Source organism: Daphnia magna, linkage group LG7 (genome assembly GCF_020631705.1).
Source record: "Daphnia magna isolate NIES linkage group LG7, ASM2063170v1.1, whole genome shotgun sequence".
Taxonomy (NCBI): domain Eukaryota; kingdom Metazoa; phylum Arthropoda; class Branchiopoda; order Diplostraca; family Daphniidae; genus Daphnia; species Daphnia magna.
The window spans coordinates 7,800,530-7,823,763 of record NC_059188.1 but is presented as its reverse complement, the minus strand read 5'-3'; the positions used below and the strand labels follow the sequence as shown (position 1 = coordinate 7,823,763).

At 39.5% G+C, this 23,234-nt stretch overlaps 1 protein-coding gene and 1 long non-coding RNA gene across 2 annotated transcripts; both read left to right on the top strand.

The window, feature by feature from the left end:
* The first annotated feature begins 7,729 nt into the window (after nucleotides 1–7,729).
* Nucleotides 7,730–8,470, top strand: LOC123474305. Its single transcript, XR_006648921.1, has 3 exons — nucleotides 7,730–7,855; nucleotides 7,933–8,115; nucleotides 8,338–8,470. It is a non-coding gene; the product is annotated as an uncharacterized LOC123474305 (long non-coding RNA).
* Nucleotides 8,471–18,535: 10,065 nt separating this feature from the next.
* LOC123474529 lies at nucleotides 18,536–18,958 on the top strand. Its single transcript, XM_045176740.1, has one exon. It carries the CDS (start codon nucleotides 18,536–18,538, stop codon nucleotides 18,956–18,958), a length of 423 nt encoding a protein of 140 aa, XP_045032675.1.
* Nucleotides 18,959–23,234: the final 4,276 nt, after the last annotated feature.

The following is a 23,234-nucleotide window of genomic DNA, read 5'->3' as shown; positions in this document are numbered from 1 at the left end:
ATATTTGAGGCTGTTTACATATAGAAGTAAAAACTCATGGTATCACAGTGTATTCACATTGAATACAAGAATATTTGATGCTGTTTACATTGAGAAGTATAAACTCATAATATCACAGTGTAATAGTGTATTCACATTGAATACAAGTATATTTTATGCTGTTTACATATAGAAGTAAAAGCTCATGGTATAACACTGTATTCATATTCAATAGAAGTATATTTGATGCTGTTTACATGTAGAAGTACAAATTCATAATATCACAGTGTATTCACATTGAATACAAGTTTATTTGATTCTTTTTTAACTGTAGAAGTATAAAGTCATAATATAACAGTGTTTTCATACTAAATACAGTTACATTTGATGATGTTTACATGTAGAAGTAAAAACTCATAATATAACAGTGTATTCACATAGAATACAATTATATTTGATGCTGTTTACATGTAAAAGTATAAACTCATAATATCACAGTGTATTCACTTTGAATACAAGTATATTTGATCCTGTTTACATATAGAAGTAAAAACTTATGGTATCACAGTGTATTCACCTTGAATACAAGTATATTTGATGTTGTTTACATGCAGAAGTATAAACTCATAATATCACAGCGTATTTGCATTGAATACAAGTATATTTGATCCTGTTTACATATAGAAAGAAAACTCATGATATCAGAGTGTATTCACATTGAATACAAGTATATTTGATCCTGTTTTAGTAGAAATATAAACTCATAATATCACAGTGTATTCTCATTGAAAACAAGTATATTTGATCCTGTTTACATATAGAAGTAAAACTCATGGTATTAGAGTGTATTCACATTGAATACAAGTATATTTGATCCTGTTTACATGTAGAAATATAAACTCATAATATAACAATTTATTCACATTGAATACAAGTATATTTGATTCTGAATACACGTAGAAGTATAAACTCATAATATCACAGTGTATTTTCATTGAAGACAAGTATATTTGATTCTGTTTACATGTAGAAGTATAAATTCCTGGTATCAGAGTGTATTCATATTGAATACAAGTATATTTGATCCTGTTTACATATAGAAGTAAAAACTTAAGGTATCACAGGGTATTCACATTGAATACAAGTATAAATGATTCTGTTTACATATAGAAGTATAAACTCATGGTATCACAGTGTATTCACATTGTTTAAAAGTATATTTGATGCTCTTTACATGTAGAAGTATAAACTCATAATATCACAGTGTATTCACATTGAATACAAGAATATTTGATTATGTTTACATGTAGAAGTATAAACTCATGGTACCACAGTGTATTCACATTAAATAAAAGTATATTTGATTCTGTTTACATGTAAAAGTATAAACGCATGGAATCACAGTGTATTCTCATTGAAAACAAGTATATTTGATCCGGTTTCCATGTAGAAATATAAACTCATAATATAACAGTGTATTCGCATTGAATACAAGTATATTTGATGTTGTTTACATGTAGAAGTATAAACTCATAATATCACAGCGTATTTGCATTGAATACAAGTATATTTGATTCTGTTTACATGTAAAGTATAAACTCATAATATCACAGTGTATTCTCATTGAAAACAAGTATATTTGATCCTGTTTACATATGGAAGTAAAACTCATGGTATTAGAGTGTATTCACATTGAATACAAGTATATTTGATCCTGTTTACATGTAGAAATATAAACTCATAATATAACATTGGATTCACATTGAATACAAGTATATTTGTTTCTGAATACACGTAGAAGTATAAACTCATAATATCACAGTGTATTTTCATTGAAGACAAGTATATTTGATTCTGTTTACATGTAGAAGTATAAACTCCTGGTATCAGAGTGTATTCATATTGAATACAAGTATATTTGATCCTGTTTACATATAGAAGTAAAAACTTATGTTATCACAGGGTATTCACATTGAATACAAGTATATTTGATTCTGTTTACATGTAGAAGAATTAACTCATAATATCACAGTGTATTCACATTGAATACAAGAAAATTTGATTTTGTTTACATGTAGAAGTATAAACTCATGGTATAACAGTGTATTCACATTGAATACAAGTATATTTGATGATTTTTACATGTAGAAGTATAAACTCATGGTATCAGAGTGTATTCACATTGAATACAAGTATATTTGATCCTGTTTACATATAGAAGTAAAAACTTAAGGTATCACAGGGTATTCACATTGAATACAAGTATAAATGATTCTGTTTACATATAGAAGTATAAACTCATGGTATCACAGTGTATTCACATTGTTTAAAAGTATATTTGATGCTGTTTACATGTAGAAGTATAAACTCATAATATCACAGTGTATTCACATTGAATACAAGTATATTTGATTCTGTTTACATATAGAAGTAAAAACTCATGGTATAACAGTGTATTCACAATGAATACAATTATATTTGATTCTGTTTACATGAAGAAGTATAAACTCATAATATCACAGTGTATTCACATTGAATACAAGAATATTTGATTCTGTTTACATGTAGAAGTATAAACGCATGGTACCACAGTGTAATCACATTGAATACAAGTATATTTGATGCAGTATACATACAGAAGTAAAAACTCATGGTATAACAGTGTATTCACATTGTATACAAGTATATTTGATTATGTTTACATGTAGAAGTATAAACTCATAATATCACAGTGTATTCACATTGAATACAAGAATGTTTGATTCTGTTTACAAGTAGAAGTATAAAGTCATGGTATCACAGGGTATTCACATTGAATACAAGTATATTAGATCCTGTTTACATATAGAAGTAAAAACTCGTGGTATCACAGGTTATTCACAATGAATACAAGTATATTTGATTTTGTTTACATGTAGAAGTATAAACTCATAATATCACAGTGTATTCACATTGAATACAAGTATGTTTGAACCTGTTTACATATAGAAGTAAAAACTCATGATATCACAGTGTATTCACATTAAATACAAGTATATTTGATGCTGTTAACATAGAGAAGTAAAAACTCATGGTATCAAAGTGTAATCACATTGAATACAAGTATATTTGATGCAGTATACAAACAGAAGTAAAAACTCATGGTATAACAGTGTATTCACATTGAATACAAGTATATTTGATTCTGTTTACATGTAGAAGTATAAACTCATGGTATCAGAGTGTATTCACATTGAATAAAAGTATATTTGATGCTGTTTACATATAGAAGTAAAAACTTATGTTATCACAGGGTATTCACATTGAATACAAGTATATTTGATTCTGTTTACATGTAGAAGAATAAACTCATAATATCACAGTGTATTCACATTGAATACAAGAATATTTGATTTTGTTTACATGTAGAAGTATAAACTCATGGTATAACAGTGTATTCACATTGAATACAAGTATATTTGATGATTTTTACATGTAGAAGTATAAACTCATGGTATCAGAGTGTATTCACATTGAATACAAGTATATTTGATCCTGTTTACATATAGAAGTAAAAACTTAAGGTATCACAGGGTATTCACATTGAATACAAGTATAAATGATTCTGTTTACATATAGAAGTATAAACTCATGGTATCACAGTGTATTCACATTGTTTAAAAGTATATTTGATGCTGTTTACATGTAGAAGTATAAACTCATAATATCACAGTGGATTCACATTGAATACAAGTATATTTGACCCTGTTTACATATAGAAGTAAAAACTCATGATATCACAGTGTAATCACATTGAATACAAGTATATTTGATGCAGTATACATACAGAAGTAAAAACTCATGTTATAACAGTGTATTCACATTGTATACAAGTATATTTGATTATGTTTACATGTAGAAGTATAAACTCATAATATCACAAGGTATTCACATTGAATACAAGAATATTTGATTCTGTTTACAAGTAGAAGTATAAAGTCATGGTATCACAGTGTATTCACATTGAATACAAGTATATTAGATCCTGTTTACATATAGAAGTAAAAACTCGTGGTATCACAGGGTATTCACATTGAATACAAGTATATTTCATTTTGTTCACATGTAGAAGTATAAAATCATAATATCACAGTGTTTTCAAATTGAATACAACTATAAATGATTCTATTTACATGTAGAAGAATAAACTCATGGTATCCCAGTGCATTCACATTGAATACAAGTTAATTTGATCCTGTTTACATATAGAAGTAAAAACCAATGGTATCACAATGTATTCACATTGAATACAAGTATATTTGATGCTGTTTACATGTATAAGTATAAACTCATAATATCACAGTGTATTCACATTGAATACAAGTATATTTTATGCTGTTTACATATAAAAGTTAAAACTCATTGTATCACTGTGTATTCACATTGAATAAAAATATATTTTATTCTGTTTACATGTATAAGTATAAACCCATAATATAACAATGTATTCACATTAAATAAAAGTATATTTGATTCTGTTTACATGTAAAAGTATAAACGCATGGAATCACAGTGTATTCTCATTGAAAACAAGTATATTTGATCCGGTTTACATGTAGAAATATAAACTCATAATATAACAGTGTATTCGCATTGAATACAAGTATATTTGATGTTGTTTACATGTAGAAGTTTAAACTCATGGTATCACAGTGTAATTACATTGAATACAAGTATATTTGATCCTGTTTACATATAGAAATAAAACTCATGGTATCAGAGTGTATTCACATTGAATACAAGTATATTTGATCCTGTTTTAGTAGAAATATAAACTCATAATATCACAGTGTATTCGCATTGAATACAAGTATATTTGATTCTGTTTACATGTAAAGTATAAACTCATAATATCACAGTGTATTCTCATTGAAAACAAGTATATTTGATCCTGTTTACATATAGAAGTAAAACTCATGGTATTAGAGTGTATTCACATTGAATACAAGTATATTTGATCCTGTTTACATGTAGAAATATAAACTCATAATATAACAGTGTATTCGCATTGAATACAAGTATATTTGATGTTGTTTACATGTAGAAGTATAAACTCATAATATCACAGCGTATTTGCATTGAATACAAGTATATTTGATTCTATTTACACGTAAAGTATTAACTCATAATATCACAGTGTATTAACATTGAAAACAAGTATATTTGATTCTGTTTACATCTAAAAGTAAAAACTCATGGTATCACAGTGTTTTCACATTGAATACAAGTATATTAGATTATGTTTACATGTAGAAGTACAAACTCATACAAGTATATTTGATCCTGTTTACATATAGAAGTAAAACTCATGGTATAACAGTGCGTTCACATTGAATACAAGTATAATTGATTCTGTTTACATGTAGAAGTATAAACTCATGGTATAACAGTGTATTCTTTTTGAATACAAGTATATTTGATCCTGTTTACATGTAGAAGTATAAACTCATAATATCACAGTGTATTCACATTGAATACAAGTATATTTGATTCTGTTTACATATAGAAGTAAAAACTCATGGTATAACAGTGTATTCACAATGAATACAATTATATTTGATTCTGTTTACATGAAGAAGTATAAACTCATAATATCGCAGTGTATTCACATTGAATACAAGTATATTTGATTCTGTTTGCATATAGAAGTAAAAAATCATGGTATCACACTGTATTCACATTGAATACAAGTATATTTGATACTGTTTAAATTTAGAATTATAAAATCCTGGTTTTACAGTGTATTCACATTAAATACCATTATATTTGATGCTTTTTACATGTAGAAGTATAAACTCATAATATCACAGTATATTCACATTGAATACAAGAATATTTGATTCTGTTTACATGTAGAAGTATAAACGCATGGTACCACAGTGTAATCACATTGAATACAATTATATTTGATGCAGTATACATACAGAAGTAAAAACTCATGGTATAACAGTGTATTCACATTGTATACAAGTATATTTGATTATGTTTACATGTAGAAGTATAAACTCATAATATCACAGTGTATTCACATTGAATACAAGAATGTTTGATTCTGTTTACAAGTAAAAGTATAAAGTCATGGTATCACAGGGTATTCACATTGAATACAAGTATATTAGATCCTGTTTACATATAGAAGTAAAAACTCGTGGTATCACAGGTTATTCACAATGAATACAAGTATATTTGATTTTGTTTACATGTAGAAGTATAAACTCATAATATCACAGTGTATTCACATTGAATACAAGTATGTTTGAACCTGTTTACATATAGAAGTAAAAACTCATGATATCACAGTGTATTCACATTAAATACAAGTATATTTGATGCTGTTAACATAGAGAAGTAAAAACTCATGGTATCAAAGTGTAATCACATTGAATACAAGTATATTTGATGCAGTATACAAACAGAAGTAAAAACTCATGGTATAACAGTGTATTCACATTGAATACAAGTATATTTGATTCTGTTTACATGTAGAAGTATAAACTCATGGTATCAGAGTGTATTCACATTGAATAAAAGTATATTTGATGCTGTTTACATGTAGAAGTATAAACTCATGGTATCACAGTGTATTTACATTGAATACAAGTATATTTGATCCTGTTTACATATAGAAGTAAATCTCATTGTATCACAGTGTATTCACATTGAATACAAGTATATTTGATGCTGTTTACATGTAGAAGAATAAACTCATAATATCACAGTGTATTCACATTGAATACAAGAATATTTGATTCTGTTTACAAGTAGAAGTATAAAGTCATGGTATCACAGTGTATTCACAATGAATACAAGTATATTAGATCCTGTTAACATATAGAAGTAAAAACTCGTGGTATCACAGGGTATTCACATTGAATACAAGTATATTTCATTTTGTTTACATGTAGAAGTATAAACTCATAATATCACAGTGTTTTCACATTGAATACAAGTATAAATGAATTTATTTACATGTAGAAGAATAAAGTCATGGTTTCACAGTGTATTCACAATGAATACAAGTATATTTGATGCTGTTTACATATAGAAGTAAAAACTCATGGTATCACAGTGTAATCACATTGAATACAAGTATATTTGATGCAGTATACATACAGAAGTAAAAACTCATGGTATAACAGTGTATTCACATTGAATACAAGTATATTTGATCCTGTTTACGGATAGAAGTAAAACTCATGATATCACAGTGTATTCACATTGAATACAAGTATATTTGATGCTGCTTACATGTACAAGTATAAACTCATAATATCACAGTGTATTCGCATTGAATACAAGTATATTTGATTCTGTGTTGATGTAAAATATGTGCGGAATCTGTTGACATTAAATAAATATGGCAAACTCTTCTCTCCTTTCATTCTTTTGAAATTAATGCGCTTGGGTATAGGGTTGCTGTTTAGTACTCCCTACTCTTTCTCTTCTCTCTCAGACAGCTTTTGACAGCTACTGACTCTATCGCGTGCTTTTTGATTTCTCAACTAGTGGTTTGTTTCTAAATCTAGTAAGTATAAAAGTAAACTATATATTGTAATTTAAATATATATATATCTGCTGTTTGAACTTATTTAGTAAACTATCACTACTCGATAAACTGCTTGTCAAATATTATTCTTAACAGGTTATGGGCTCAGAATAACTTTTTTTTTTATCTAGTTTAAAAATGGCCACTCAAAATTTATCTGCTAATGAATTGAGGGATTATGCAAAGTTTAATGGTATAAATTTTCCCCAATGGCGGTATGGTGTCATGCTCAAACTAAGAAAGAAGAAGTTTGAAAAACTTGTGCTCGGACAAGATCCAAAACCAGCAGAGGTAATTACTTTAACAAAACACTTTGTTTTCATGAGTAGATGAATTTTTAGAAGCATATGATGGTATCGTTATTTAAGGTTTGATTTCCACTGAGTAGGAAATAAGATTTTCTACAGTGAATTCTGTTACGTCAATTTTTGGGATTCCACCCATAAGGTGAGGTTGGTCATAGTAAATGTTCAGATTTATATTTTTTTTGGATACCACCCGTGAGGTGACGATCACATCCCAGTGATTTTTTTTTGGATTCCACCCATAAGGTAACGAGTGAATTGGTGACGAGTGAACATTTTTTTTTAAATTCAATTTTGCTGGATTCCACCCATAAGGTGAAGAATGTTGTTGAGAAATGAATTTTTTTCTTGTTGGAATTTCCAGAATGAATTGATTGTTATTGGGAATCTGAATCTGAATATTATATTTTTTTATTTTGACACAAGAAAAACCAAATTACTAAATCAGATGTTTTTATCTCAATACAGACGTTTAACAATGAAAATGAAGTAACGAATCAAGATGTTATCGACACTTGGATTGAAAGAGATACTGATGCCTGTTCCATTATTTACTACAATATCGAGCCAACATATCAAACTTCAATTGAAGGATCTGCCACGTCAGCTGGAACAGACTGGCTCAGGAATATGCACAAGTAGCAGTGGCTAATTTAAGTCAACTCACAGCAAAATTCTTTCAGTATCTAATGGACCCTGGTAAAAAAAAAAAAAAAAAAAAACATCTTTAGTTAATATAGGGGAAGAACAAAAGTTTTATATCAATCTTTTACGTAAAATAGGACACACTGTATCAGCTCATGTCAATAGAATGAGACAGATGGCAGAAGAACTCAAGAGTGTTGAGGCTCCCGTCACCGATCAACAACTTATTGAGAGGATCCTTCAAACGCTACCTCCGAGCTACTATAACTTTATTTCGGCATGTTAAAGTGTTCCGCTTGCAGAGCGTTCGATTTCCAGTCTTACATCACGTCTAATACTTGAAAAAACAAGAATGAAAAGCAGAACAAACGGACCAAATCCGGCAGATATTGCCTTTTTTGCGTTTCACCCGAACAACAAGCAACAGCAGGTAGCTGATTGTAATTCAGAGAACGCCTACGCAGCAAGCAAAAGTTATAATGGTGTTAGAGGAGGCTATCCAGGCTTAAGAGGTAATCGAGGCAGCTCTTCAGGTTATCGAGGTGGTTATCGAGGTGGTTATCGTGGCGGTAACAATGGTTTTCGTGGAAGAGGTACGAACTTTAAATTCTACAAATTTTCAGACCAATTTTTTTTTATTTTTTTAAATATCAATTTCAAGGCTTTCACCAAGGCCCTAACTTTGATCAAATTTACTGCTGGGCGTGTAACCAACCAGGACATAAGTCTTTTACGTGCAGAAACAAAGGAAGAAATGAAGAACAAAGATCTTCAAGGCAGAACAAATTCGATAACAACCGCAACCTAAACAACGACAATAATGGTTTTTCTGCCTTGTCTTCCTTCTGTATCGTAGCAAGAAAGCCGACAGACTGGTACGCTGATTCTGGCGCAACGCACCACATGTCTGAACAACGAAATTTTTTTACTACCTTCAAAGAAGTTCCTCAAGGGACATGGCACGTCAATGGTATAGGATCAGCCCAGCTGTCAGTACTTGGAGCAGGAAAGATTCAAGTGTACTTCCTTGTGGATGGCGAGAGAAAAGAAGGAGAACTCACAAATGTTCTTTTCGTCCCAGGACTTGGTACAAATTTATTTCCTATTGGTGCAGCAACAGAAGTTGGCATCACCGCACACTTCATCGACAATGATGTCTATTTCAAGAAGAACAGTAAAGACGTTACGGTGGGTCAAAGGCTTGGCCAATCCTTATACCATTTGAAGATAGTTGCCAAAAATCCAAGCAAAGAAGTATCTACGGCTACTGTTGCAAAGGCTCAAAACTCCCTCACACTCTGGCATCAAAGATTAGCTCATTTAAACAACAAAATTATTTTGAAGATGATATCAAGTAACTCTGTCGACGGTTTGATTCTCAAGAAAGAAAATTTGGAACACGGCCTATGTGAAGGATGCATTTTCGGTAAAATGCATAGGTCTCCATTTCCTACAGGTCGTAGCAGAGCCAAAGAAGTAGGTGAAATCATTCACTCTGATGTCGGTTTTGTCAACGTTCCAACACCAAATGGAGAGACCTGTTTCGTTTTATTCAAAGATGACTTCAGTGGTTGGACTAAGGTTTATCTTATGAAGAGCAAATCGGAAGCCGACGACTACTTCCTTAAATTAAGTCACATTTAAAATTGGGAGAATTTCTGCGAAGCTCTATTTATGTCTTGAATCGTACACTCTCAAGGTCATCTACCAAGACTCCATTTGAATTATTTTACAAAAAGAAACCTAATCTAGATAATCTACGAGTGATCGGTTGTCGAGCCTATGCGCATATTCTTGACTGTTTAAGGAAGAAACTGGATCCAAAGGTAGAGCTATGCTGGTTAGTGGGCTACAACGAAGAAATAAAAGGATGGAAGTTATGGGAACCAGTGTGAAGAAAATTCATCACGATTCGTGACGTAATATTCAATGAAGATCTACTGATTAACGACTTTGACGGTGATGAAGAAAAACTAAACGAAAGCAGTCTATTTGACCCACTTCTTCTCACAACAGAAATCCTTGGCTTGGTAACAAAAAAAAAAAAAAAAAACTTTTCATTGTACCAGACTTTGAATTTTTTTTTTTTTTATTTTTCGTTTGCATGTCAGCTGGAACCCGTTCATGATGTGACGCAAGAAGTTGAAGAAATGGCTGCTGCAAACGTTCAAGATCATAATGGGGTAGATTAAAATTTAATATCGATTTTTTTTATTCATAGTTGAGCATTCTCAATTTTTTTTCGTTAGGTTATTCATGATGAGGTCCAACCAGTAGTACGAGAAGACGAGGCTATTGTCGAAAATGATGCTCAAGAGATATTACATGCTGCTCCACTACTGCGTGTTGAAATGGAAGAGGAAAACGACGATCAACATTCAGGAATTATGGAAAATGATCCGCTGATCCCAATAAATGAGCTTGGTGAAGATAACGAGATTCCAGCACAACGAGTGGAGCAACCAATCGAATTCCCGCGTAGATCCTCTCGTCCAAAACAATACAACGCAAGATACAAAGAATTTCGGCAGTCTCTAGGAAGACCTCTTGCAAAAATTGGACTCATTGGTACATTAATAATTTTTCTCTATTGCTTTGTGTTTTAGAATACAATTCCTTCAAAGCAAACCCAATCGAGCAATAGACTAATTCTTCTTTTTCATTTTTTTTGCATTGTACCATTTATACAAAACAGAAACATTCATAAATAGGCACGCATCAGCCTTGTTTATTGAAGCCTTTGAACCATAAAATTATCAGCAAGCATTAGTCTCCCCAGAATTAAAAAAATGGATGGAAGCGTACAGAAAAGAGTTTAATTCCCTAATGGAAAACAAAACATGGGAACTCGTACTTCTCCCACCAGGTTGCACAGCTATGAACTGTAAAATGATTGGGAAATTGAAGCCAGCATACGAAGGAGTACCTGAAGTTTATAAGGGAAGACTTGTAGCAATTGGATTGCGACAAAGATACGGCATCGATTACGACGAAACTTTTGCTCCCGTTCCACATAGTGAAGCAGTGAAAGCCACACTAGCTGAAATTGCATCACTGGACCTGGAGATGATACAATTCGACATTAAAACAGCATTTTTGTATGCTAAGCTAGACAAACCTATCTATATGAGGCAACCAGAGGGTTTTGTCGTTCCTGGAAAAGAAAACTTTGTTTGCAAACTCAATAAATCACTGTATTGCCTCAAGCAAGCACCTCGACTGTGGTTTAAGAGATTCGACGACGTTTTACTTAAATTTGGATTGAAGAACAGTGCTGCTGACCGGTGTGTTTACGTTCGCAGAACTGAGGATGAGACCACTTTTGGCGTAATTCATGTTGACGATGCCATTTTTGGTAGCAGCAAACCGCAGGTTTTAATTGATATCAGGTCTCATCTTGGAGAGGAATTTCAGATCCATTCACTTCCGCCAACGCGATTTATTGGTATCAACATCAAGCGTGATCGCCAGAACAAACGCATTTTTATGTCACAACAACATGTTATTGAGAAATTGGTAGCAAGATTTGGATTCCAGGATTTAAAGCCAAGAACCGTTCCTGCAGACCCAAATATGCGCCTCATCTCTCATTTGAAGTCGAAGATCGAGGGAGAGAAAATTGAGAACTATCGTGAACCAGTTGGCGCTCTTCTCTACTTGGCTCTGCAAACGCGCCCAGATCTTGCTTATGCTGTTGGCCAAGTGGCAAGGTATTGTCAAAACCCAAAAGTTGAGCACTGGCAAGCAGTACTTCACATTTTTGGATATCTCAATGGAACAAAAGACTACGGCATCTGGGTCTGCGGAGAAAGAACTGGACTTGTCGGATATTCAGATGCTGATTTTGCTGGAGATGTCAACGACCGTAAATCTACTTCTGGCAGCATATTTTTTTTTCACGGTGGACCAGTAGCCTGGGCCAGCAAAAAGCAAGCCTTGCACTGCCCTCTCGACAGCAGAAGCAGAATATATATCTGCTGGTGAAGCTGCAAAAACTGCTGTTTGGCTGAGTTACCTACTTCAAGACTTCACCGGAGAGGAACAAAAGAAGGTGCCACTATATTGTGACAACCAAGGAGCTGTCAGACTTGTCTACAATGCTGAATTTCATCAGCGAACCAAGCATATTCAATTGAGATGGCATTGGATCAGGGAACAGGCAGCCAATGAGATAATAGAAGTGAAATTTGTAGGAACTGAAAATCAGCTTGCTGATATATTTACAAAGCCACTTGCAGGACCAGTTTTTCATAACATGAGAAGGAGGATCGGCGTCGGCAAGCTATCCGATTAAGTCACTTCGGGTTTGAGGGAGAGTTTTGATGTAAAATATGTGCGGAATCTGTTGACATTAAATAAATATGGCAAACCCTTCTCTCCTTTCATTCTTGTGAAATTAATGCGCTTGGGTATAAAGATGCTTTTTAGCACTCCCTACTCTCCGTAAACTATATATTGTAATTTAAATATATATATATCTGCTGTTTGAACTTATTTAGTAAACTATCACTACTCGATAAACTGCTTGTCAAATATTATTCTTAACATTCTGTTTACACGTAGAAGTATAAACTCATAATATCACAGTGCATTCTCATTGAAAACAAGTATATTTGATTCTGTTTACATGTAGAAGTATAAACTTATGGTATCACAGAATATTAACATTGAATACAAGTATATTTGATCCTGTTTACATATTGTAGCGCCAATGTACTTTGTCGTTTAGCGCCGGATGCTAAGAGATGCAAATGTGCGATGTCAATGGACTTTGCCACTCTGGCCGGATGTCAGAGGACTCAAAAGCCCGTCTATGACCGGCCAGAGGGGCAGTCCAATGTAGTGATTCAGACTAGTTGTTAGTGCTGTCAGTGCTGTTACTGTGTAATGCTGTGTGTGTGTGTCGTGTAAGCTGTCTATGACTGAATACATCCCTTAAACCCAGTGAATCTGTTACATGGTGGAGATGCTACTGCGTTGTTCACTGATCAGGTACACGTTTTAACTCAGGTAGGCGTTCGCTGTGAGGGGTCTCTGGAAATCGAACTCGGCAATTTATTGCCGGGCACGAGACCACAGCAACGGTCTGGGAGAGCGTGTATTTGGAAGTGGGATCGCAGCGGATCCTCGTGTGAATGTCACACGTGAGAGGTGTGATAATAGACGCTGGGGAAAGGAGCCGTAGACGAGCAGCAGAAGAGGCCGCCAAGGAGATTCAGACCTATTACTCGGGTTTGAGGGCGGCAACACCTCTAGCACGATCTTCAACAGGATTGCAGGCAGCAAGCGCTGCTTCATCTCGGTCAAAGGGCCGTTCGAGAGGCCCTCCTGGAGAAGTGAGTGACCTCACTTTGGGACAGAAAGGTACGTGGTTGTCCAGAGAAGTTTCCCTACCGCGGGAGGTTCCAGATCCGTCACAATTCCAGTCTGATTCCGAGCCACGGGGCGAGGAATTCGAGGACGCACATAGCAGCCAGGATTCTGGGAATCCGGAAGCAGAGGGTGCTGTGACGGAAGGGGCATACGAGTCCGTAGCTGCACGTAAGCAGCACGAGGGGGCTCGTGAGGTAGGGAACGAAGGAGGGGTTAACGCACGTACCGGGGCGGGTAACGAGAAGCGACAGGAAGTGCGGGTCGTCGATCATGATCAGGGATCGCGCACGCGTCAGGCGGAGTTCGACGACCGCGAGTCGCTTATCCCGCAGGTGTCAGTCTCCAGTGTCCAGGAAAGGATCGACGAGCAGCGGAGGAAGTCACGCGATCCAAATTCGCTCGGAACGCAGGGGTCGGTGACCGGAAACCGAGAGGTGTGGCAGGGGTCGGCGTGGGCGGAAGGCGCTGCCGACAGAAAACGCATAGTTAGCGTGGAAGCCGATACCTCTGGAGTCATCAACCGATCGTCGGGTAGCGACAGCGGACAGCCGTTGGAAGCGAGGAACGACGAGCAGCGAGGGGTGGGCTTGGAAAGAAGAAGCCTGCGCGAAGGCCTACGGCCTAGAGCGTTTAGTACTCCACAGGAAGTGGCAACGGTGTGACAGGGACGCGGCGGATTCAGCGTAGGAGGATCGCCAAGCCGAAAGTCTCTGGAAGATCCTGAACTCGAGTGGGACCCGTTTTTGGAAGAGGAGGAAGACATGGTGGAACGCCCAATGTTCCACTACAAGGAGCCGGAAAAGTTCCGGGACACGCAAAAGGAAAACGCAATGGAGTGGATAGACCGGTTCGAAAGGATTGGTCGCCATAATCGTTGGTCGAATAACGATCTTGCAAGGGCTATTGATGTTTCGCTCGAGGGTGCTGCCTACAAATGGATTGTAGGCCTTGAGGCGAGAAGCGCACGCCCAGAGCACTGGGAGGACCGGGAGGTCCAAGTAGCTGGAACTGAGGACGAGCCAGCACACTACAGAGAGGTGCGTGGGCTCAAGACGCTTTTCCTGAAGCAGTTCGTGGCGGTAAACCTGAAGCGGCAGACGGAAAGGAAGCTGCGCATGCGGGTCCAAGGAAAGGAGGAGGACATCACGGAATACTACCATGATGTTATGGATATGTGTCGCATGGTTCAGCCAGACATGGCTGAAGAGGTGCGCATAGACCACCTTTTCAGGGGATTGAGCCCGGCTCTCTACGAGAGGCTTTACGTGTTGGGCATTAAATCGTGTGAAGAATTCCTGGAGGAGGCGAGACTTCACGCAGATGCCGTAAAAACAGCCTATGAGAGGGGGTACGAGGATGCGCGTAGAGAGCGCGAGAAGCCGGCAGTCGGGGCAGTAGGCCTTGACAAGGTGCAAGACCTACAGCGCCATATTCAAGAACTGAGGGACGAGCTAGCCCGGGCAGGAGATCCTTCGAAGAGGAAAGAGAGAGAAGGGGGAAAAGCGAATGGAACAGAAAGCAGAAAAAGAAAAATCTGTTTCGCTGTTTTAATTGCAATGAAGAAGGACACATTGCGAGAAGCTGCCAGAAAGAAAAGAAGGAGAGGGCGATGAAACCCAAGAAACCCGAGGGGGAGGAGCCTAAGGCGGCCTGCGCGGTGATTGGCGGAGACCAGACTATGGGAATGACCAATGGTGATCGTCAGCCGACCGAAGAAATCTGGATTGGTGGACGACCAGTCGATGCCTTGGTGGACACGGGAGCAATAATTTCAGTTATTTCACCATCATTGGCGAGTAAATTGAAGCTGAAAATAGTCCCGTGGGAAGGACCGATGGTCGTGACGGCTGATGGACAACCGATGAACCCGAGGGGAAAGGTTTCCTTAACGGTCACGAATAAAAACGCGTCCGTGGAGGGTGAAGCCTTGGTCCTGAAGACGTTTGGACCAGAATTTATCATGAGAAGAAATCTACTGAAGCTGTTTCGAAAGCTAAAAACTTGTTTTAGCGATCCGCCAATAGTGGAACTCGGTGCCATCCACATGGAAGCGAGCAGCGGGAATGAAACAGTGAGGAAAGTGACAGCGATGGTGCGGGTGACGGTGCCGAAAAGAAGTGCGGTGCCAGTGAAAGTGTCAATCCCTGAGTCGGGAGGAAATGACACGATTATGTTACTCAGACCGTCGAAGAAACTGCTGCAGAATAGCGGACTGTCGGCGGGTCATGCGCTGATCGACTGCTCGAAGACGAGTGCAGTGGTTCACGTGATGAACGTCGATCATGCGGATCACATCATCGTGGAGGGAACATCCATCGGTCACCTAGTGCCCATTGACCAGACCAGCAATCTCTCTCTGGAAGTTGGTGAGGGGAGAGATGCAGCTGGGGAAGTGAGGGGACGGTCGGGAAAATCACGGGAGCCAGTTGCATTCGATCATTGTGTGGCGTCGACCTTAGCGGCGCAAGATCGAAATGAGCTAATTGAGCTGCTGATAGAGTTCCAAGATGTGTTTGCTGATAGTGGTGATTGTTTGGGCCAGTGCACTGTGCTTGAACATGCAATCCCAACGGGAGGAGCGGCACCGATTAAACAACTGCCAAGGAGACGTGCATGGAGGGAGCGGGAATTGATTAAGGATGAGGTCGACAAGATGCTTAAGCAGGGGGTTATAGAGCCTGCTCAAAGTCCGTGGTCATCGCCCATCGTTCTGGTGAAGAAAAAGGACGGGAAGTGGCGATTCTGCATTGACTACAGGCGGCTGAATGAAGTGACAACGAAAGATGTGTACCCACTCCCGCGCATTGACGATGCACTGTCCAAATTGGAGGAAGCGGCTCTGTTTAGTGTCGTAGACCTTCAGAGCGGGTACTGGCAGGTGCCAGTCGCGGAAGCTGATAAGCCGAAGACAGCTTTCGTTACACCGGATGGCCTGTACCAGTTCCGAGTAATGCCGTTTGGGCTTTGCTCAGCTCCGAGCACATTCCAACGACTAATGGATATGGTGTTGGCAGGATTGAAGTGGACTGATTACCTGGTCTACATGGATGACGTGGTCATCTTTGGAAAGGATGCTAAAGAGCATTTGGAGAGACTAGGAAAAGTCTTATCATGCTTCCGAAAGGCCAATTTAAGGCTGAAGATGGAAAAATGTGGCTTCGGGAACGAGCGTGTGCGGATGCTGGGTCACGTGGTAAGCAAGGCCGGAATCGAGCCTGATCCGGAGCACTGTAAGGCTATAGAAATGTTCCCGGGGCCAAACCTTAATGCCAATGAAAAGGCAAAGAGGAAGTGGGTGAAGAGCTTTGTAGGCCTTTGCTCATTTTACCGCAAGTTTGTTCCGAACCTCGCCCAGGTGGCGTACCCGCTTACGGTAATGGAAGGTAAAGGGGTTTTTCGTTGGGGAGAGCCGGAACGGAACGGTTTTTCCGAGCTGAAGGCTGCGCTGGTGAAGGCAGCACCGCTTGCTCATCCGGATTATTCAAAGAACTTCGAAGTGCATCCTGATGCCTGTGATTACGGGATAGGGGCGGCGCTGATGCAAGAAAGAAACGGGCACCCCATGCCAATTTGTTTCGTCAGCAGAGTGTTGAACAAATCGGAGAGAAATTACACAAAAACGGAAAAAGAGTGCCTGGCCATTGTATGGGCTGTAAAGAAGTTTCGGCCATACATTTGGGGTACGAAAATTGTGGTGAAAACCGATCATCATGCCTTATGTTGGCTGATAACCGAGCAGGAGCTAAGCGGCCGGCTTGAGAGATGGAGTCTGTCGTTGCAAGAGTACGACATTTCCATCCACTACAAGAAAGGAAGCTTGCACGATGACGCAGATGCCCTGTCGCGTTACCCAATACAAGAAATGGGTGAGGAGGAGCAGGCGATGGCCATCCCAGTCGCTACCATAGGGTTGGATACGCGGTCTTGGGCGGATGGTCAAGACCGCGTGAAGCAGTGGCGATGGATCAAGCAAGTAATGATCAAGAATGGCTCCACCCAATACGGAAACTTCATGCTCAAGGAGGGCTTGCTGTACCTGAGAACAATCAGGTTCGGGCAGGAGTTTGATCGGCTTTGTGTGCCACCGGAACGTCGTAAGGAGGCATTGTCGTGGGTTCATGATGAACCCACGGCTGGGCACCTGGGGCAAACGAAGACTCTGGAGAGAGCTAGGCATAGATTTTATTGGCCTAAAATGGACAGGGCGGTTACCCGTTATGTCCAAAGCTGCAAGAGTTGCCAGACCCGGAAGCCGGATCAAGGGAAGAAGAAGGGGCTGATGGAGATAACGCAGGTGGGGGGACCCTTCGAGCGTATCGGCATTGATGTCCTTGGCCCTTTCCCGCGATCGCGAAACGGGAACACAAACATCGTTGTTGCGGTGGACTACCTTACGAAATGGGTAGAAGCCAGGGCTTTGCCGGATGCCACGGCCCGACAAATCGCAAAATTCTTTGTCGAGGACGTGGTGGTACGACATGGATTTCCACGGTAATTGACCTCGGACCAAGGGAAGTGTTTTACGGCTGAAGTCACCCGTGAGGTGTTGGCCCTGTTGCGATTGTCACATCGCTTGACAGTGCCTTACCATCAACAAGCGAACGGCCTGGTTGAAAGACAGAACAAAACGCTAGCAACAATGTTAGCGATGTACGTGGATGAGAGCCACGAAGACTGGGATGAATTCCTGGGATTTGTGACTATTGCATACAACACCGCGCGACAGGAGAGTACCAACCACACACCTTTCATGATGGTGTATGGAAGGGAAGCGGTGATTCCAGCGGATCTGCTGGCGGCGTCGGGGCCAAGCCAGACGAAGCTCGTCGGTGCAGAAGACCTAATGAAGGCGATGATGGAGATTAGAGAAGACGTAAAGGACCGGCTGGCCATGGTACAGCAACGTCAGAAGACGCAGTACGATGCCAGAGTCAGTGCAGCACCAGTGTACGAACCCGGAGACCTAGTGTTAATCTTTCGCCCGCAGCGGAAGAAGGGGCTCGCGGAAAAGTTACTGCATCAATACGTCGGGCCCTACAAAGTGATCAGGCAGGTCACGGAGCTGAACTAGGAACTTCGGAAACCAAGTGGAAAAAAAAACTCTCGTGGTGCATGTATCGCAAATGAAGAAGTTTGTTGTGGAATCGGACGAGGAGTCCGATAGTGACGAAGAAGATAAGAGGCCAGAGCATGCTGACACCGACTTGGATGTTGAACTTGCCGACACCAACTCGGGTGTCGCGCGTGCCGACACTGGCTCGGAAGAAGCACGCGCCGAAACTGAAGAGGGTATAGCGTGTGCCGAAACCAACATGGGTGAGACGCCTGAAGTCGACACTGGGGTGTCACCCGACGCCAGCACTGCTGCGACAGCTGTGGAGCCGCCAGCCAGGAGAGAAAAGGGGAGAATGAGGCGCCGGCCATTGGAGCCGATAGCCGAAATGGACGAAGGCCTACAAGACGGAATAGAGTCCACGGCCCCAGCAGCAAGGGAATCACCAGCGGGTCGTCCGCCCAGGATAAAACGGGCACCCGGTTGGATGAAGAACATGCTGTTCTTCACTTTGGTCTGTGTCGTAGGCCAAATGGTTCAAGCAGATGAAATGAGGGGGAAATACGTCGCGACCGAAGGAGCGGTTTTTCATCCCGAAGGTACCTTGGCCCTGGGGGACTCGGAATGGGTAGTCATCTATGATGTGCCCACTAAGCGAGCGGAACAAGTAATTAAACTTGTCATCGTTTGGATAGACGATATGGTGCGGGCGTTTGACAGAGCACTTACGGGGAATTTCCCTATGGAAGTCACTCCGTTTTTGGAAGGTCCAGCACGTGACTTGGCGGAAATCAAGGCAAGAGCGGAGCGCCGGAGGCAGGAATTTCGGGAGTTGGAACGAGCTCTGAAAGGTGATGGAACCAGGCAGAAGCGCGGGCTGTTCGACGGAGGGCCAGGCAGCTGCTTAACTGGCTCTTCGGGACCGCTACGAAAAAGGACCTGGAATCAGTGCACTCGAGGCTCGAGTCATTTGACAAGAAAGGTCTTGAGGTGGTGCACCTTCTCCAGGAACAGGCCACCCTGTTAAACGTGACCATGGGGCACCTGGCGGAGCATGAGTCCGAAATCAGTGCTCTCATGGCGGCGGCGGGTCATATGCGGAGAGAGCAGGCGCAGCTGAGAAAAGTCTTCAATGACAGCTGGACCCACCTTGCCAGAGAATTACTTTTCCTACAGAAGGTAACGAGGTCTGTGGAAAAGGCAAATAGGGCACTGGATTGGACGGCTGACGTTTTGCACGGCTGGCAAACCGGCTTAGCAGATGCAGCTATAGGGAGACTGTCACAACTCCTTTGTCCTCCAAATTTACTGGCTAAGGCGCTGAATTCGGTTCGACAGGCCTTGCCCCAAGGCTGGGGACTGACACCAGCATTGCAAGGAGGAAATGGCTGGAGAGCGTACCAGGAGGCCAGGGTGGAGGCGGCGCTGGCGAACGGAAACGTTCGTTTGTTCATTCATCTGCCGATATTTGAGTTTAATTATGCCTTGCAGATTTACAGTGTGTTTCCTATGCCGGTAGCCACTAGCAAAGGGGAGTCGGTATCCCACTCGTACGCGGGATTGGCTCCATACCTGGGGGTATCGCCAGATCGGCAGCTGTTCGTTGAGTTCAACGTGGACGAAGTCCGGAAATGCGCTCCATACATGGGCAGTGTGTGCCCATTCTTGAAGCCGATTGACCGAAAAGGAAGGATGAAGAGCTGCGCGGCGGCAGTCTTTCTGCAGGAGCAGGAAGGAATCCAGAGGAACTGTCGCCTAGACAGTAAGAAGTGGACCGGCATTGACTTGTTCTACATTGGAGGAAGGAAGTGGGGTTACGCTGGTAAAGACAACGTAACCATAGTGCTCCAGTGCCCTGGGAAAAGGATCGGCGGAATCGGTCTACCGCAAGTGCTGCCAGCAGCGGGAGTCATAAAAATCCCACGGTTGTGTTCGGCAACCTCGGACGAATGGGTTCCGCAAGCGAGCTTCCGACAGATGATGCCAGTGAATGTGACGAGCGTCATCGACGAGGAAGCTGCAGGGATGCTGAGTGGTCTATTGGCACCGGTGGTCGAGCAATCGCCACCAGTGGCAAAGAGCCCCATCATGGAGGAAGCACCAGCCGCCCTAAGAACGCCTACGCGTATAGACCTAGCGGGGACGAGTTCACACCTGAAAGCGGTCGAACGCCTACAACGGCAATGGGAAGAAGAGGAGAATGCCAAGCGTTATCCGTTTGAATGGTTGATCGGATGCTTGTTCCCGTTGCCAATGGTGGTGTACCTGTGGATCGAGTATCGGAGGCTGAGTAGTCACGTGGACACATTACTGTTGACTCGTCTTGTGGAGGTGCGGGAGCCCAAAGAAGAGGATCAAGGCCAGCCCGACCCGAATGCAGTCGTTTGAATATTGGTGTTTAACCCGGATTAGTTTTACCAAATGGTAAAGTAGAAAACATAGGGGACTCTATTTGTTATGCCTTGTGGGGTTTGTTATCCAGTTTAGGGAACCCATGTCAGTAGGTAGGAGGGGGGATGTAGCGCCAATGTACTTTGTCGCTTAGCGACGGATGCTAAGAGATGCAAATGTGCGATGTCAATGGTCTTTGCCACTCTGGCCGGATGTCAGAGGACTCAAAAGCCCGTCTATGACCGGCCAGAGGGGCAGTCCAATGTAGTGATTCAGACTAGTTGTTAGTGCTGTCAGTGCTGTTACTGTGTAATGCTGTGTGTGTGTGTCGTGTAAGCTGTCTATGACTGAATACATCCCTTAAACCCAGTGAATCTGTTACAATATAGAAGTAGAACTCATGGTATCACAGTGTATTCACATTGAATACAAGTATATTTGATGTTGTTTACATGTAGAAGTATAAACTCATAATATCACAGCGTTTTCGCATTGAATACAAGTATATTTGATTTTGTTTACATGTAGAAGTATAAACTCATAATATCACAGCGTATTCGTATTGAATACAAGTATATTTGATTCTGTTTCCACGTTAAGTATAAACTCATAATATCACAGTGTATTCTCATTGAAAACAAGTATATTTGATTCTGCTTACATGTAGATGTATAAACTCATGGTATCAGAGTGTATTCACATTGAATACAAGTATTTTTGATCCTGTTTACATGTAGAAGCATAAACTCATAATATCACAGTGTATTCGCATTGAATACAAGTATATTTGATTCTGTTTACACGTAGAAGTTTAAATTTATGGTATCACAGTGTATTTACATTAAATACAAGTATATTTGATCCTGTTTACATGTGGAAGTAAAAACTCATGATATCACAGTGTATTCACATTGAATACAAGTATATTTGATACTGTTTACATTTAGAAGTATAAACTCAAAATATCACAGTGTATTCGCATTAAATACAAGTATATTTGATTCTGTTTACATGTAGAAGTATAAACTCCTGGTATCAGAGTGTATTCACATTGAATACAAGTATATTTGATCCTGTTTACATATAGAAGTAAAAACTTATGTTATCACAGGGTATTCACATTGAATACAAGTATATTTGATTCTGTTTACATGAAGAAGAATAAACTCATAATATCACAGTGTTTTCACATTAAATACAAGTATATTTGATGCTGTTTACATGTAGAAGTATAAACTCATGGTATCACAGTGTATTTACATTGAATACAAGTATATTTGATCCTGTTTACATATAGAAGTAAATCTCATGGTATCACAGTGTATTCACATTGAATACAAGTATATTTTATGCTGTTTACATGTAGAAGTATAAACTCATAATATAACAGTGTATTAACATTGAATACCAGTATATTTGATGCTGTTTACATGTAGAAAAATAAACTCATAATATCACAGTGTATTCACATTGAATACAAGAATATTAGATCCTGTTTACAAGTAGAAGTATAAAGTCATGGTATCACAGTGTATTCACATTGAATACAAGTATATTTGATGCTGTTAACATATAGAAGTAAAAACTCATGGTATCACAGTGTATTCACATTGCATACAAGTATATTTAATTCTGTTTACATGTAGAAGTATAAACACATAATATCACAGTGTATTCACATTGAATTCAATTATTTTTGATGCAGTTTACATATAGAAGTTAAAACTCATAGTATCACAGTGTATTCACATTGAATACTAGTATATTTGATCCTGTTTACATATAGAAGTAAAAACTCGTGGTATCACAGTGTATTCACATTGAATACTAGTATATTGGATTCTGTTTACATGTCGAAGTATAAACTTATGGTATCACAGTGTATTTACATTGAACACAAGTA

Coding starts and splice junctions, on each gene's coding strand:
- LOC123474529 (XM_045176740.1), top strand. CDS start 18,536: ATGTACGTGGATGAGAGCCACGAAGACTGGGATGAATTCCTGGGATTT.